The sequence below is a fragment of the Eleginops maclovinus genome, chromosome 18 (genome assembly GCF_036324505.1).
Source record: "Eleginops maclovinus isolate JMC-PN-2008 ecotype Puerto Natales chromosome 18, JC_Emac_rtc_rv5, whole genome shotgun sequence".
NCBI lineage: Eukaryota > Metazoa > Chordata > Actinopteri > Perciformes > Eleginopidae > Eleginops > Eleginops maclovinus.
Window position 1 is genome coordinate 17,221,804 of NC_086366.1, and position 16,932 is coordinate 17,238,735.

General features: G+C 39.3%; 1 protein-coding gene across 1 annotated transcript; it reads left to right on the top strand.

Moving 5' to 3' along the window:
- Positions 1–1,200: 1,200 nt before the first annotated feature.
- Positions 1,201–11,019, top strand: apbb1 (amyloid beta (A4) precursor protein-binding, family B, member 1 (Fe65)). The gene is made up of 14 exons (XM_063906870.1): positions 1,201–1,358; positions 1,968–2,616; positions 3,793–3,998; positions 4,077–4,136; positions 4,271–4,350; positions 4,458–4,524; positions 4,954–5,100; positions 5,705–5,832; positions 6,842–6,956; positions 7,068–7,149; positions 7,232–7,312; positions 7,447–7,562; positions 8,231–8,407; positions 8,563–11,019. Exons 2-14 carry the CDS (start codon positions 1,995–1,997, stop codon positions 8,716–8,718), a joined length of 2,037 nt encoding a protein of 678 aa, XP_063762940.1. The 5' UTR covers positions 1,201–1,358; positions 1,968–1,994; the 3' UTR covers positions 8,719–11,019.
- Positions 11,020–16,932: the final 5,913 nt, after the last annotated feature.

The following is a 16,932-nucleotide window of genomic DNA, read 5'->3' on the forward strand; positions in this document are numbered from 1 at the left end:
TATTTAGGTCATATGAATAATTACTGATTTACGGCAATGCAGGTTAATGAAAACAATGGGATAACTGTTACCTATTGAAAACACTGTTTAGGCTTTTTGAGCCAGGCTGGGAAAATAACTATGTGGCGAATCATTCAAAGTTCATTTAAAAAAGAAGAAGCTGTTCTTTAGTAAACTAGCAATCAAGGGAAAAAATAAATAATAACTCAAGTAAGCAGTAAGAAATGGTAGTTGACTATAATCATTACTAAAAGATTGTTGTAAAAATGTATCAAGTTTACTTTTTTAAATCGAAAGGAATAGTAATAGGGATTCTGGTTCAGCTGCCCAGCAGTTGTTTTCCTTGAGGTCAGAGGTCAAAGGGTCTATAGGAGTGGTCAAACGATTTCCAGAGCTGAGACCAACTCAAGTGTCAAGTGTCTTTAGCTATAGAGATTTTTCCACCCCCTTTCTGCCCTTTATTCAAAAATGACACACACAAATTTGCCCTATACTTAACACCGTAACAGTAGACTAATTATGCATTTCAGATTTTTTTAATCTAATATAATTAATGATTGATTAAATTGCAACTGGTAATGTTGGGATTCATTTAAATTACTTTATATAGTGCTGTGGAGGTTAACATAATACTAGTTGATTTATATTCAGCCTATTTGAATGACTATTTACATAAGTTACCAGTAACTTAAGATGCCGAATAAGTATAATGGAGCAAAAAGTGCACAATTTCCCTTTGAAATGAAACACGGCAAGACCTTTAACTAAAAGGGTTAAATAAACAAAACAAAGGGAAGTTATATACAAAGGTTTATACAAACATAAGAAAGTTAAACTGAAATATCAATGTATATTACCTTTATTCAATTAATTATTGGCTGCATGTATTTTTGATATTATTTTGAGAAATGTAATGGTATATAAATGTATGTATTGTGTAGCCTAATGTATTCATTTATTATGGCATATTCTGTCCCGCATATTTGAGTGACTTAAATCTAATGTTCAAATTAATGGGTGTCATGCCTAAAAATGCAAGTTAGCAATTTTAGATACTGATTTTGGCACGAAAGAAATGCATTGGGCTTCACTGTTGATGATAGGTGCAGCACCGGAATAATGTCCAAAAACATACAGTAACTTTGATTTCACTAAGTCCCTCTCCTGCTCTGAGCCTGAGAGGCAGCAGTGAGCCTGTCGGTGACGTTTCTGTGACGCAGGTTCAGCCTCCATCACTGGTCGAGCCCACTGACAGAAAACACCACCTAGAAACGACGCGAGGCCTAGCGAGTTTCGGAAATATGTAGTAAGCTCGCACAGTTCAGCATATTTCGACAACTGGGGGTTTGGTGGAGCTGGTAAGTACAAATTCTTAACATAAGCTTGATAAATCACTGTCTCTGCGTGTTTCTGTGATTTAGCTATGGGGCTAACATTAGCATAGCCTAGGAGACGACGGTGATGATGGCCGATGGATCCCGTTATTTCCAGCTGCGGTGATGGCCTCCGAATAACATTGCTGTATTTCAGTATGCAGTCTGTTATTAGAACTGAATTTCTGTTTGCAATCAGCTAACGGAATTGAAAATGTTGTACTAAGGTCCTTAAAATCGTTTTGAGAAAAAAGGTCGTGTTGGCAAATGAAAGGTGAAGCTGCAGAAGTACGTTTGATATTAGTTGGGAACATTCTACAGTGAAACCGCAGTATTGGCCTACCCGGAATAGACGAAACAGAAACAGACTTCAATCTGAAGAGCTTAAAGTTGCTAGCTAGTTGTTTTACAACCACTAACTATCACATTATAGCGATAGTGATGTTGTTACCGCTATTAAAATATTCTCATCTAGGTGGCCAAAGCACATTTTCTTGAACTGTGATGAGTAACTGTCTGAATCGTACCATTCTTAGCCTGCTAGCTAGCATGCTAGCTGCAATGCTAATACATATCAACCTCTTCCTCCATCAGCACTACTACGTTACATGAGAAGCTAATATGGGGGGCCATGATGATGAAGATATGCCATATGTTGTGAATAAACAAAAACACGACGAAGAGCTGAAGAACAAGCTGAATGACAGCAGTCACTGGTGCGAACAGGAGTCTACTGGCAACAATGCCAAGTGGGTTAAAGAAGGCCAGAACCAGCTGCGGAAAGTAGCTGAGAACCATCAGGACCAGGACCACAACTGCAACATCAGTCAGAATGGGAACAAAGATGACTTCCCTCATCAGAACACCACTCAGGAAGAACAGCAGGGAAACGAGGAGCAAAACAAGTCTCCCAAAATATCAATGACCCCTGGGCTCAGTCAGGAGGAGTCCAAGAAGCCTCTGCTCATCGACACTGCAGAGTGTACAGAAGAAAAAGACAAAAAGAGAGAAGAAGATGATAAAGAGAAGGAAAAAAACTCAGAGGAAGAGGAAGATATATCAGGGGACACCATAGAAGAGTCAGAGACTGAAGATGTGGAGTCTCAGAGAGAGGCCTGTGTTGTGGGGAGAAATCCCTGCCTCCTGTTCTCCAACATGAATGGGACACCGAATGAGGAAGAGGCCAGCTGGCCTCCACTGACTCAGGACAACACCGCTGACAGCTCTCCAAATGGCAACAAAGGTAAATAGACTTACCAGGTGTTGAAGTTTATGCCATATATCAATGTTGTAATACAACATTTGGCATGCCCAAAATGTATGTATGTCACAGCTTGCATATACAACCAGGTGTATGAAAACAACATACCATTAGGGACAGAGAGGACATGGGGGAAAACTTAACACAGGATTTGATAACACAAAATAAAGCACTGAGCATCACATAGATTACACAGGTTAGAGTTAGACACTTACCTTTCACTTCACCTTTTATAGCATTTAAAATAATTATATACTATTTACATGGTTTATTAAACTATCACATAAGCAAACAGTTCTTGTATATTATACATTTATTTTAAAACAACTATAACTCTTCTTGTGGTGTACCACACACCAGAAAAAGGGTTTTAATTGTTGAGACCTTTACGTCCTTATTACTGCGTAAGACACACACATTATAGTGTATAACCATTTGTTAAATGTTTGTAAACCACTAATAAATGCTACATCGGGAGACCTAAAATCACGGAAAACAAAGCAGGCATGTTTGGAAGTTGGCAGATATTCTTCCTTGTTTTGTATCACATTTGTTGGAACAGGGTTGCATGCATCAAATGCATTGTAATCTTTAGGATAACAATTACTTTTCTGTTGTATGTGTAATATATAAGGATATAGTATCTATATTGAACCATAGGCCCTCATTTCACCCCAATGATCACCTTAAACATTGTTATGTTTTTCAACTGATTTATTGCCTTTTAATCTGTGTGTTTAACACTGAAATCTGCATTGGAGAAAACCCTGTTGGTATTCAGCAATATGATTGTGATATATGGTACAGTTGAATGTTGAATACAACAATGTACAATGGTAGTATGGTAATATAATATAATGTCATCCGTATTTTATCCGCTTATTCCGTAATGTTGTTTAACTCAATACCCTGAGATATATTTAGAAACAACAACAGATAGCTATGGTTGTTAATTGTTGGTAAATAGACTTCTGGCCACAGTGAATCATTATCCCTGTGTTTCCATATCGGTTTACAGATCATATCTCACATTTTAAGCATCAACAATTTCAATACCCTTGGTATACATAAATATTTGTCAGAATCTTTGTTTTGTTTTTCAACCAGACATTGAACGCTGTTCCCCTCTCGTGTTTCTCTTTGCTCCCCTTCTTTCAGATTCCTTTTGGGATTCCAGTGCCTTTGAGACTGACACGGACCTGCCTTCAGGATGGATGAGAGTGCGTGATACATCCGGCACATACTACTGGCACATCCCCACAGGCACCACCCAGTGGGAGCCTCCTTCACCCCTGGGTAAAGTTGGCGACTCCACGATGTCCTCCACTATGTCCCTGGAGACTACGCCCTGTGAAGAGACTGAGGTGAGGTCTGATGCAAACTTTGCCTGCATAGGGAAAATGGAGTCTACAGAAAATAATTTCTTCTTTTTGATTTTCCAGGAATCCTGGGCTCAGCTTTCCAGCACTGATGAAGGAGTCGGGGAGGGGGAACTGTGGAACGTAAGTTGTGGCAAGAATGTAATTTAGTGTGCTGAAAATCCATGAAAGATGCATATTTTCACATTTTGGCAGCAACAAATGGATTTGGATTAAATTGTGAATACATCTTTTATTTTTCTTGTGTGTGTTTTCAGGAGGAGGGAGAGGTTGCTTCTGATCAAAGCTTGAAGGAGTTTGAAGGGGCAACTCTACGCTATGCATCCATCAACCTGAAGTATGGGCTGTTTAAAAAAAATAAGTAATAGTTAGTATTTCTAATTTCTCAGCCTGTTCTCATTCTCTCTCTGTCGCTTATCCTTATGTCGTTCTCTCTCCTTATAGTTACAATTGCTCCATGTCTGAGGAAGAACAGAAGCTCGCTCCACTCTGCACAGACTTAGAAACTAAGGTAGATAAGGTTCATATATATATGTAATCATTATATAATATGTGTTGTTACTCTTGAGATGACAAAAGACTTGTCACAGACCTGGTTTTACTCTAAAACATGTAGGACTGGTCCAATAGAGAGGTTGAAATTCTTCTACTGGGATTTGTAATAGGACTTAACTCAATAGTTCCCTGTCATCATGAACCATTTTTTTTGCACTTTGGGGCACATTAAACTTAAGAACAAAAATGTTTTCTTGTTTTTGTATGTTTTTAGCCAAGCGAGCATATTTTTGGTAATGCAGTAACGAACAAAACTAAAGAGTTGTAAACAGGTGGAAATAAGCAGCATTAACTCAGAACAAAAGACCAATATTCTTATTAAATGGTTCTTAACCAGCCTGTGCCGATCTGTTTTTGCTAACGTGCTGCATATTTGTATTGCCAGTGTTTTGCAGTGCGTTCCCTGGGCTGGGTGGAGATGTCTGAAGAGGACATGGTACCTGGCAAGAGCAGTGTTGCTGTGAACAACTGCATCAGACAGCTCTCCTATCACAAACACAACCTCCATGACACTGCAGGAATCTGGGGAGAGGTGAGAGGATTTTACTGTTCCTGTGATTTCCACTGTGATGGATATCAAAATTAAATTTAAACTCTCTACATTTTATAATTGTAGGCTAACACAAACAATTTGTATTAGGTAGTTATTGCTGAAGAAAGTGATAGACGTTATTTCATCACAGGTGTTTGAGCTGTTAAGAAAAGGTTCCTCGAATAAATCCATAGGGGAATTGAAGCAAAATAACTCAAGTCAGAAAAGGCATTTTCACTTGTTGTGTCAGACCGTGTCAGGTGAGAGATAAAGAAAGCATAAAACTCTGGAGGGTCCTTTTTATTATGCTTTCAGACATGATGATAACAATCGGAGCCGGTGAGGAGCAGAAACCATCCCTTAAGTGAATGGACATAGACGATGTGCCATTGCCCCTAGAAATCACATCGCTGTTTAGCGGCTGCTGTCAAAAGCTTTCTCGCTCGATACCAGCGCAATTTCAGAAATTGCTCTCCCTATTAGTAATCTAGATAAAAAACATGGGCAAATAGGGTGCAGGTTGGAAAACAGCAGTTACTCTTTGATAGTCGGAATGTTTTTAAGACAGGCTGCTCATACTAAGAGGTCGTGTGTGTCGTCTCAGGGTAAGGACATGCTGATGGTTCTGGAGAACGACACGATGAACTTGATCGACCCTCTGGGCCAGACTCTGCTTCACGCTCAGCCCATTGGCAGCATCCGTGTGTGGGGTGTTGGCAGAGACAACGGCAGGTCAGTCAGTGTCCACCAAACAGAATGAAGAGGCTTATTTGTCTCACTTTTAACAACTGCTTTTAGAAACCTGATTTGTGTTCATGTCGGATTGAACTTTTACATAATGTGGGTGGAGTGCGGGGTGGAAGGATTTATTCAAACTGCAGTTCACATTTTTCCTTTCTGTGAAAATGCTCAGCTAACAGAAAACATATTTACTACTGAGTTCACTTAAATTAGAAAAAACAAATGGCCGCCCCTTACCCACTTTGTTTACACTTAACTACACGGATATGTTTTAGTCCCAAGTTGCATGGCATGAGCATAAAGAGGGAATGTGTGTGAATGGGACATAAAAGCAGCTATCCATAAAGTCAATTTTCATTCTAATATTTTGGTGAGCTTTCAAGGAACCCTTTAAAGATTACAATATAGTAGGTACCATTGGATTCCTTATTTTTATATAGTTTCATATGATGATTTTACTCACCCTCGTGCCCGATGGAGGCTAATTTAGATACAGTTTGGCTTCTTTCTACTTGTGTTTGGACCTCATACGTTTCTCAATCAGTTGAATCATCTGCTTTTATCCTGTTGGGATGCTTTATTCCTGTTTAACTTAATACAACGCCTTCTGCAATCATGACTCATGTCCCTGAGGCTTGGTATTCCTGATGCTGCAGTGACAGGCGCTTTGTTCTCCTGTGTGCCCTCTCATCACTGCCCGCTGCTGCCCTCTGCTGGGTGGTTAGGAGCATTGCAGCCAAAGCTAACCTGACTGTTTCTGCCTGCTCTCTCTGTTCTCTAACAATGGTGTTTTTTCTTTCATGCTGCATTTTCCACCATGAACAGGGAAAGGTACACATCAACAATTACTATCTTGAAATCTTAATAATAATTCTAGTTTAGTCCTGTGCCTGCTTTATGTGTTCAAAAGCATTTATTTGTTTAAGTGGGCTCACACGTGTCTGCTGTGTTAATGATTCCCCGTGTAAATGTGACCTTTTCCATTTGATCCCACCTGCAGGGATTTTGCTTACGTGGCTCGGGACAACCTGACTCAAGTTCTGAAGTGTCATGTTTTCCGCTGCGACTCACCTGCCAAGAACATCGCCACCAGCCTGCATGAGATGTGTTCAAAGGTCAGCCACAATCTCATATCATTTTGTTCCATGGTGAATTCACTGCAATGCCAACCACAAATGCTATACTTTTAAATTCACACATTTTTTTCCCCCTGAATTTGAGTTTAGATAATGATGGAGAGAAAGGCGAACAAACCGGGGCTGAGCAGGCTGAGCTCTGACCCGAATCAACCTGTGGTCACCATTGAAGGTAGAGTACCTTTCAGGGTTTCACACTTTGAAATAAATCAAAGTAAAAAGAGATCACTAACATTTTCCCCCTCCCTTAACAGAGTTCCCTGCTCCGAAAAACGAGCTCTTCCAGCGCTTCCATGTTTATTACCTTGGTTGTGAGGCTGTGGCAAAGCCAGTTGGTAAGAAGCACCTTCAGACGTTAATGTTATTACTTGAGCTGGCTTGAAATCTTAACTATATTAAGTGTGTCCCAATCACAAATATGATTTTGTTATAATGTGCTTCGGGTATTTCTCATGTTTATGTTTCTCAGGTATGGATATAATTAATGACTCGCTCGAGGCAGCAATTAATGGAAAAGATAAGAATGAGTGGACTCCTGTCTCTGTGAATATCGCACCAGCCACGCTCACAATACTTTCAAAACAGGTAACGCACATTATTTATTTTGTTTGTTTTAATAAGGAGCTAATCTTTCATGCTTATTTCTTACGGGCATTAACTTTTAATAAAATGAAAGCCTAATATTTCGAGATGGAGGTTGAAATTATTATGTCTTTTATGTTTAACCACTTTATTTGTTGTTTTGCTTTCCGTGTATAAATGTTGCAAGAATGCAAGAAAAAAACACATTATTGTGGTTTGATCATAAGCCAGTTCAAGGGACCCTTTAAAGATTACAATATAGTAGGTACCATTGGATTCCTTATTTTTATATAGTTTCATATGATGATTTTACTCACCGTCGTGCCCGATGGAGGCTAATTTAGATACATTTTGGCTTCTTTCTACTTGTGTTTGGACTTCATACATTTCTCACTCAGTTGAATCATCTGCTTTTATCCTGTTGGGATGGTTTATTCCTGTTTAACTTAATACAACGCCTTCTGCAATCATGACTCATGTCCTGGAGGCTTGGTATTCCTGATGCTGACAGGCGCTTTGTTCTCCGGTGTGCCCTCTCATCACTGCCCGCTGCTGCCCTCTGCTGGGTGGTTGTAGTTTGATCATAATGGGTTTCACATTTTTCAATGACAAATGTTTCCTAATTAATAATAATGCACATTATTTACTTTCATTTCTATTTCTAACTCCAGACTGAGGACGTGCTGTCAGAGTGCAGGGTGCGTTTCCTCTCCTTCATGGGTGTGGGAAAGGACGTCCACAGCTTTGCTTTCATCATGGCCGAGGGTCCAGGAGATTACACCTGTCACATGTTTTGGTGCGAACCCAACGCGGCCAGTCTTAGTGAGTCCGTACAGGCGGCCTGCATGGTGAGTCCCGAACAAATACAGGTGGAGAGATGATGCTAAGATGTAAATAAGGTTTAATTCTGTCAACACTGTCCCAAAGTGAATGCTAAATTGGCAGAAGTGTGAATCACCATTGCAAATACACACCATTCATGTTGTGTGTTTTCTTTTCATAGCTTCGTTACCAGAAATGCTTGGATGCTCGTCCGCCTAGCCTGGCCTCCTGCCTCCCTACCCCTCCTGCTGACTCTGTGGCTCGCCGGGTGAAGAAGGGGGTGCAGAGTCTGCTGGGCAGCTTTAAGAGCTACAGGTCAGGCCCTCAGTCCCCTTGAGTTGGAGTGAAGATGATCCCCATTAAGTGCAAGGTCCATCACCACAGTCCCTTTTCACTGTTCCTCTCTCACCCTTCTGCCACAGTTTCGCCTTACGAGCGTTTCACTTGTCTAGTCACCAGTCTAGTGCGTGGAGTAGTTTGTTGGGAAAATGTCTGTGTGGAAAGATTGCATTTATTGGCTTCTCCCATCTCCAAACAGATGAAACCCAAGCATCTATTGTTTTTCTTTTCTGGGATTCTTTCTGTGAGTCTTAACTATTTTTGTGTTTTAACAGAAACAATGCTATGAATGTTGGATTGTGGATGTAATATATATATATATAAATATATACATGCATATGCTAGAATTTGCTTGAAAATGAGGTTGCTAGATTCTCTCACAGAAATCGTCTCGTTCCCTTTTCCTCCATGGTGCAACTTTCATCTCTGACACTCCTATTTTTTTACTGCTGTCACACACTTGTTGTCAGTTGGTGTCTAGAACCCTAATATTGATTCACTAAAACGTCATTGCACCGCTCTTTCCACCACCCTAGGTTGTAATACAAGCGCTGTAGTGTGTCCCTGACCCTCCCAAACTATGTATTTTAGTCTTCCAAAGAACTGTATGGTCATCTGTCACATAGTGAGCAGCCACTGAGTGTAGTGTGTTCCTCATACATTCTGCATGGACATTTGCAAGTTCAGTGCTAGTGTGCAATAATCAGATGTTCCTGTGTGGTGTGTGTGTGGTGATATGACGGCTGCCTTGTGATTCGTTTGTTCACTTTAAATGAGAAAGTCTGGCCAGATTGAGTGTGAGGCCACTGGAACAAAAGAGCCATGTCAAGAAAACCATTATTGTGTGCTAGAAATAATAGTGATTAAAAAAAAAAACAAAACTCATGGTTTTCACACAGCCGTTACCCATCAACAACTACTGATTAGTACTGTAGAAACTCACCACAAGCTGCATGTTTTGATAGCTTAGAGTTTTCACTGCTCGCAGCAGTATAGTGCTTAAGACCCATCAATGTATCCTGTAAATTCCTGCTCTGTGTTTCCGTACGGTAGGAGGAGGCTGGAGTTGATGTGTTGTTTCGTGTTACATAGGCATGTCACTCTAGTAAGTGTCAGTGTTTATCATAAGCTAGCGGTAGAAAGTTAGACTTACTGTCAGATCCTTCAGACTGAAAAGATGAAAGCAGGTTATAATGTTTGTATTTACAGTTTGTGTATATGGAAAACCTAGAGATTACTTCTCGATTGGTTTACATTTTTATTTTTATTTTGGTGGCCACATTTTGGCCCCGGGCCACCTGATCTAATGTATTTTTTAATGTGTCCACAAATTACAACGTACGCGATTAAGATGAGATTAACATTAATTTGTTAGATTTACTTTTTTATAAAGAAAACACTAATTAGATAAGTTGTATGCTATCTTTATATGTCTGTCAGTGATCAATACTGTCTGTAGCACAATAGTAATAGTCATCTCTAATATTAAAGATGCAGTTTGTAAGATTTTTGACCTGCAGGGCTTTTGTTTGGCCACGTTGAGACCTTTGGTAGCTACTTACTCCTCAGGCTATAGCTGACTCCACTACTGAGAGATAAAAATACATCTAGAAAGGAGACAAAACCACATCACTTAATCAAATTAAAACACATGTTGTGGAAAGGAATGTATTTACATGCATAGATAATACAGCTTTGTATTTTAAAAACAAACAAACAAATGCATATATGAATGTTAAGAAGTGACACGTTTTGTTAAATGAGTGAAAGTGGTGCATAATGATACATCTGTGGTCTAAAGTAGGGGTCTAAACTTTTAAAAATACATTTTGAGTCTCAATTAACATCAATCAGCAACAAATGGTTCACAACCTTTTAACTTACACAATGTTTTGTTTAAAAAAACACTCATTTGATTTTTATATTAAAACAAAGCTGAAATCAGAATTGGGCCAAGAGTAACATGAAATATATAACTTATGTTTGAAACCAATTAAATAGATACCTACTTTATGCTCCTAAATATTTTAGAGTAACCACTAAAACCCTTAATCTCTTACCAACTTCTTTAAATGTGTAATATATAACACTAATGAAAGTCTTCATTGCCTCATATTACTGCCATGTCACTCACGTGTCACCTGGAATTATGGTGTCTTTTTCCCAGTTTGCCGTGTCCAGTCAGTGGCAACACGAGTTAAAGAACATTAGCAGATTAATTTATTTCTGTTCATGTACATTAGGTGTATAAAATGTATGTATATAAAAGTCACTGCACAATAAATGTGAACATATCATACCTGGTTGTATTGTGGTCTTTTGGTATCTTGGCAGCTTTTGGTTGTGTGAAGCTGAGTGGGTCTGGATCCGATAGCTTGAAGATGTCTCCTTTGGTTTTCGGTTGTGGCAGAAGTGTCGTCTTTTTGTCCTCCATTTTCTATTGATGGCTTTATCTTTCATTTCCAGCTTTTCCATTAAAATGTAAAAGAAGCCTCACGCAACCTGGCTGGCTCTTTTGCATATGCATTAAACCAGCTGACACCAGTTTTACCATATGTATCGACTGACCAGCCTCTCAGAGTATGAACAGAAAATGCGAAACACCCCCACTTTCTCCCGCCCCAGTCACCTGTTCAGGTCATATCAGCACTGCTGCCCAAACCGTGCGAGTTCAAAAGGATGGGAAGGACTGGTTATTGTTTCCCTAAGAGATGGCTTTTGGAGATGAAAGGTGCACATCAAGTGGAATCCACAGCGGTAATAATTGGCTCCACCATTTCCACAGAAATATGAGGACTTTCACTGCCAGCGGGACCCTGCAGCAGCGGGACAGATCAAGGCTCGGCTATAATCGCTTTCTTTTGAAGGGACAGACGGGGACCTCTGTGCCAGCTGACATATTGACTTCAGTTTGTATAGATGAAATATCGCCGTCCACCGCCATTGTCTGTCCGGTTGCCTCGAGTGTGTCAAACATATCGGGTGGTTTTTTAAAACACTAATTGTTTGTGTTGCAGTGCAGATACTGCTCAGTTCACACCACAGGGGGGCAATGTGTGTGTGAATTGTTACCATCTCGACAGATAATGGCTCATGTTCACACTCAGTTGTCAGTTTTTAGGTACACCTAGGTCATACTACCAAAGTATGCCAAATAAACCTGATCAGTGTTATGTTTAGGTTTTAGTGAAAATGATACCTTTTAATTAGAGTTAGTTAAATTCAAATTCACTGAGCAACATGTAGCCCACAAGACGTCAAAATAATTTACACCATCCAGAGGCTGAGAGGATCTTGAATAAGGACTCAATACCAACACAATATCCCTCTTGCAAACTTTGAATTTACTTGGCAGCTGAAATGTATTATGTAAACAAATTACACATAATTGTATTAGGGTAATTTAAAGCAATAACTTTAAGTAATATTATAATACTAAATTCATAAAAATACTATTGCTTTCAACTAACATAATACAATGATGTGGAACCTGTTGACAATAGATTCAATTAAAGTTGTTAAAGATGTTATTTTTCATTTATTTAGATTTTTCAACCATGCACACACAGCATTGCTCCTCTGATGACGATGTTTATTTTGGACTAAAATGCTTTATTATCATCTGTTTAAGAGGTGTTTATTTAACTGTACGCTCATTCTGGGGCTGTGAGGCTGTTGTTTCATAGTGAGTTTCTAATATTTAGTCCACCTCATTTATATCAGCAGGAGACATACGGTGTTTACAGAAACACACAGTGGTTGTGTACAGTCCTGTATTATGAATGTGCGGTGGTGGCATGTTTACAGACACCCATGCCATGAACCCCTTTGTCTCCTCTGTATTCGGATGCTTGTTATTCTGTGCAGTGTGTGTTTCTGTGTATCTCTGAAGCCATATTTATGCACTCTTTTTTTCCTGGTGTCAATCACAATTTACATAGGTCGGCCCATGGAGAAACTAATCAGAATTATAATTATTCCTATAGCCTAATTATGCATATGGCATTTGTTTAATGGAGATTTATTTAGAGTAATGAATGTGTAGTCTTGTGGAACATTGCTTTTCCTCTCGGTGAGGAGGAGAGGAGTTGCATCTCCTCTTGCTGCTCTTCAATCTAATCACCAATCTCAGGCTAGATAAAAGAGCCGGTGCAAGCTCCGTCTTCAACCTGGTATCAAGGTCTGAGAGAGATGATGGGATTCCCTGCAGGGCACAGCCTATTCTGACTCATTCAGATTGCAATAATACACCTCTTTGAACGAGGATTCTCATATCCTCTGCAGCCTCTATTTCTACACTGCTTATCCACCACAATTTCAGTTTTTTTATTTTTATATTTCGCCCGATTCTGCAGAGATCTCTGCTTCTTGTCGATCAGGGAGAACACCAGCGAGTGCTGAGCTTGGCCACAGCAAATCAAACTCAACCACAGGAGTTGCAAAACTACAAAGGAAGGGATAATACTTTTCATGAAAGTATTACAATAACACAATCCCTATGTTCATAGTCCTAGAAAATCCACAATATTATGAGATGCATTAAAAAATATGGAATGACAGGTGATAGAGAATAAACAACAGACAATGCAGATGCAAAACACAAATGTTGGTACAATCTCTATTAACGCCCTGAGCCATTCATTTAGGGATTAAGCGCTCTAATCTCACAATGTTCAGAAATTCATTCTCTCCCAAATAACAATGATTGCTTTGCCAGGGGGAGCAGCCAGCTGCCAACTGGTGTCTGGGTAATCATTTCTGCAGTGCTCCTCCAGCCATCCCTGCGGCCCAGGGACGGTTAAGTAGCAGTTCAGTGCACACACACCAATCTGAGAGCAAGCCCTGTCTTTACTGACCCTGCTGTCATGAAGCATGCAGCATGTGATGATGCATGACTATGTTAACAAACCACACATATGCCACAAATATACATTTTGAATTTACCTATAAAGCAGAAAAAAAAGTATGTAGCTACTTTGCTTGACCACAGTGTAAAACTAATTCATTACAGGTCAAACACAAAGAGTACTTAGGGATTGCTAGAATACATTTAGGAGGTTATTAATATGACCTCAACTATCATATTTGTAAATATTCCTTTAAAATCTAAGGCTAATGTTTTCTATCACTTAAACCTACTGGATATTTCTTTGAGAGCAGGAGAATATACATCTAATGCAAAGCTTTGTATTGATGACAGGGTTGAAATATGGCAGTATAGGATATTGGAAATATTCTAAAGAAATCTCGGACAACATTTTAAAATTATTTCTGCTTATGATGACACTGCATGCTCAGCTTTATTATAGCATGCTGTCTTTCTGCATTTTTGGCATATCATAGTTATTTCTAATAAAAAGAGCAATGCATTTCTGGGAAAAGATTTGACTAGAAATATTGAATGGTACTTTCCACCAGTTAATTCATATTTTGAAAGTTTACTAAATACATTTCGCAATGATTCCATGAAGTTAAAGGCCTCTGTTTGTCAACAAGATGCCAATATTAATCATTGACAAGTCTTTCTGTTCCAAGACACATCTACATCTACATCTCTGCCTCCCTCCTTTCCCCAATCAGTAGTTTCTATTCAAACTTGTCAAATTCCCTAATGGAGTATGTTCTATGAAGAACAGACCTGCCATGCTGGCAATGGTCTTTTTGGTGCACCAACAAATCCTTGTAATGACTAATAAATAAACTTGTAGACAGACAGCCAATTCATATTCCTACTGTGAGATGACCAGGATGAAATGTTCAATGATTGGAGTTAGTGGGAAATGACATGTCTCATTACACATATAGATGAAACACTCCAGTGTTACAGAAATTGTTAGCGACACATCATTTTGAATATTTCCTCATCTCTGATTCATTTTTTGAGTTTAGTTAAAGGAGTAGTATGGGGAAATGTTATTTTTCATTTGATTCATATTAAATGGACAGATATGAGAGTAGTATGAATCTTCTGATGTAACTCTAAAGTAATGTCCCAAAATGTCAAAAAACGTCCTTTAACCCTCTTTAGCTGCAGTGTTGCAGCTGTCGAACCGAGCCCACGCAGATATAAACAGTTGGTGTTACAGATGTACAGATTAAGAGAAAGAATAATTTACTTGTTGACAAGTCTCACTTAGAAGACAACCACTTCCCGTTCTGGTCTCCTGCGAGCCACTCCACAGACCCCACCAATCTGACGGCCCAAAACCTCCCAAGGCATACAGCAGCAAATTGCATCGTTACTTTGCAAATTTGTTCAAGCAATCAACTCAATCTCACTTGGGGTACCAATCTGACAACAGGAATGATTAGAATCCAGGGCGGCTAGCTGCTCGTCACTTGGGACTGAGATGAGAGCGGAATTACAATGAAGCCTGAAATTGCGTGCTTTTGTTACCTTCCTGTGTTCCTGTCCTCTCTCTCCATCCATACTTTTCCACATGCCCCCACCGTCTGTCTCCTCTATTCTCCTTTGGAGATGTGGTAACAAGGTGTGACTATTAGAGACTAAGCCAAAAGGCAATTGTCTTAGATGGGAGACCAGAAATAGCTCTTGTCCAGCCTTTTTTGTTAGGGCAGATTTATCATTAAAAAAGCCTGATTTGGGAAATGAAAAATGCAAAGTTTTTGTACAAACGTGATGAAGGATTAGAGTTGATAGCCATTAATGCAGCACTCCAGGACAGGAAGTGCTTTAAAAGAGGAATGAATACTTCATCATACCGGCAAGAGAGGCAGCTTAGTCAAATTCCCTTTAGGTTTGGACAAAATACATTAAAATGACCTCAGCAATTGTAGCGAAATGCAAAGGGCAGAGGCAGGGGGCTCTCAACTTGCTTTATATTTATCAGTTTCTCCTCAAATGTTGCCTGCAAGAGAAGGGTTGAGGGGGGTGAAATGACCTGCCGGGAGCTGAGGGGAGGAGAAGCAGGCTGTTGATTCTCATTTCACCGTTCCCATCTCCCAGCAGGATTGTCTGAGACATAGATAAATACTGCCAGCACTGCGATTTATAAGCTGTGCAGCAGACACAATTTCACCCATTACCTGACTGACTCAAAAGTCCAACACGCTTGAGTCCCCTGCATACAGAGTGCTGTGATTTCAGATGCTTCTGCTTTTTTTCTGTTCTCCCTTTGCCTTTCCTCTATCGCTCTTTTGTCAAGACCACAGGGGGCAACGGAACTCTCAAACCCTGAACACTTATTCCTTTTAAACTTCAACATTGATGTGCTTTTGAATGTGTTTGTTTTTCATGTCTGTTTATTTTCTCGTGCACCGATTTGCGTAAATAGAACGGCCAATCAGAGTGAATTATTTCACTGTCGTAAACTGCCATACAATGTCCGACTATGTGATTGGTGTGTTGGGCCTTTGTGCTTACAAAACGTGCCCTCCCTGGAGCTCCTAAACATTGTTAGCAGTTTCTGCGTAAAGTATTGACAGCAAGTTCAAAACTTTAAAAAAAACTACTACTACTACTACTACTACTACTACTACTACTACTAGTACTACTACTACTACTACTACTACTACTACTACTACTTCTATTATTACTACTACTACTACTACTACTACTACTACTACTACTACTACTTCTATTATTACTACTACTACTACTACTACTACTACTACTACTACTTCTATTACTACTACTACTACTACTACTACTTCTATTATTACTACTACTACTACTACTACTACTACTACTACTACTACTACTTCTATTACTACTACTACTACTACTACTACTACTACTACTACTACTACTACTACTACTATTACTACTACTACTACTACTACTACTACTACTACTACTACTACTACTACTACTACTACTTCTATTATTACTACTACTACTACTACTACTACTACTACTACTACTACTACTACTACTACTACTGCTACTACTGCTACTACTACTACTACTTCTATTACTACTACTACTACTACTACTACTACTACTACTACTACTACTACTACTACTACTACTACTACTACTACTACTTCTACTGCTACTACTACTACTACTACTACTACTACTACTGCTACTACTACTACTACTACTACTGCTGCTGCGGGTATACTTTGAACTAATCTTAAAATATGATGAATGTGTTGATACCAATTAGGTTATGCTAGTAAACTGTGAAAGAGGCTAGATATCACTCCGCAGTTCAACTGTCTTTACTGTGAGGTCCGTAAGCCTCAA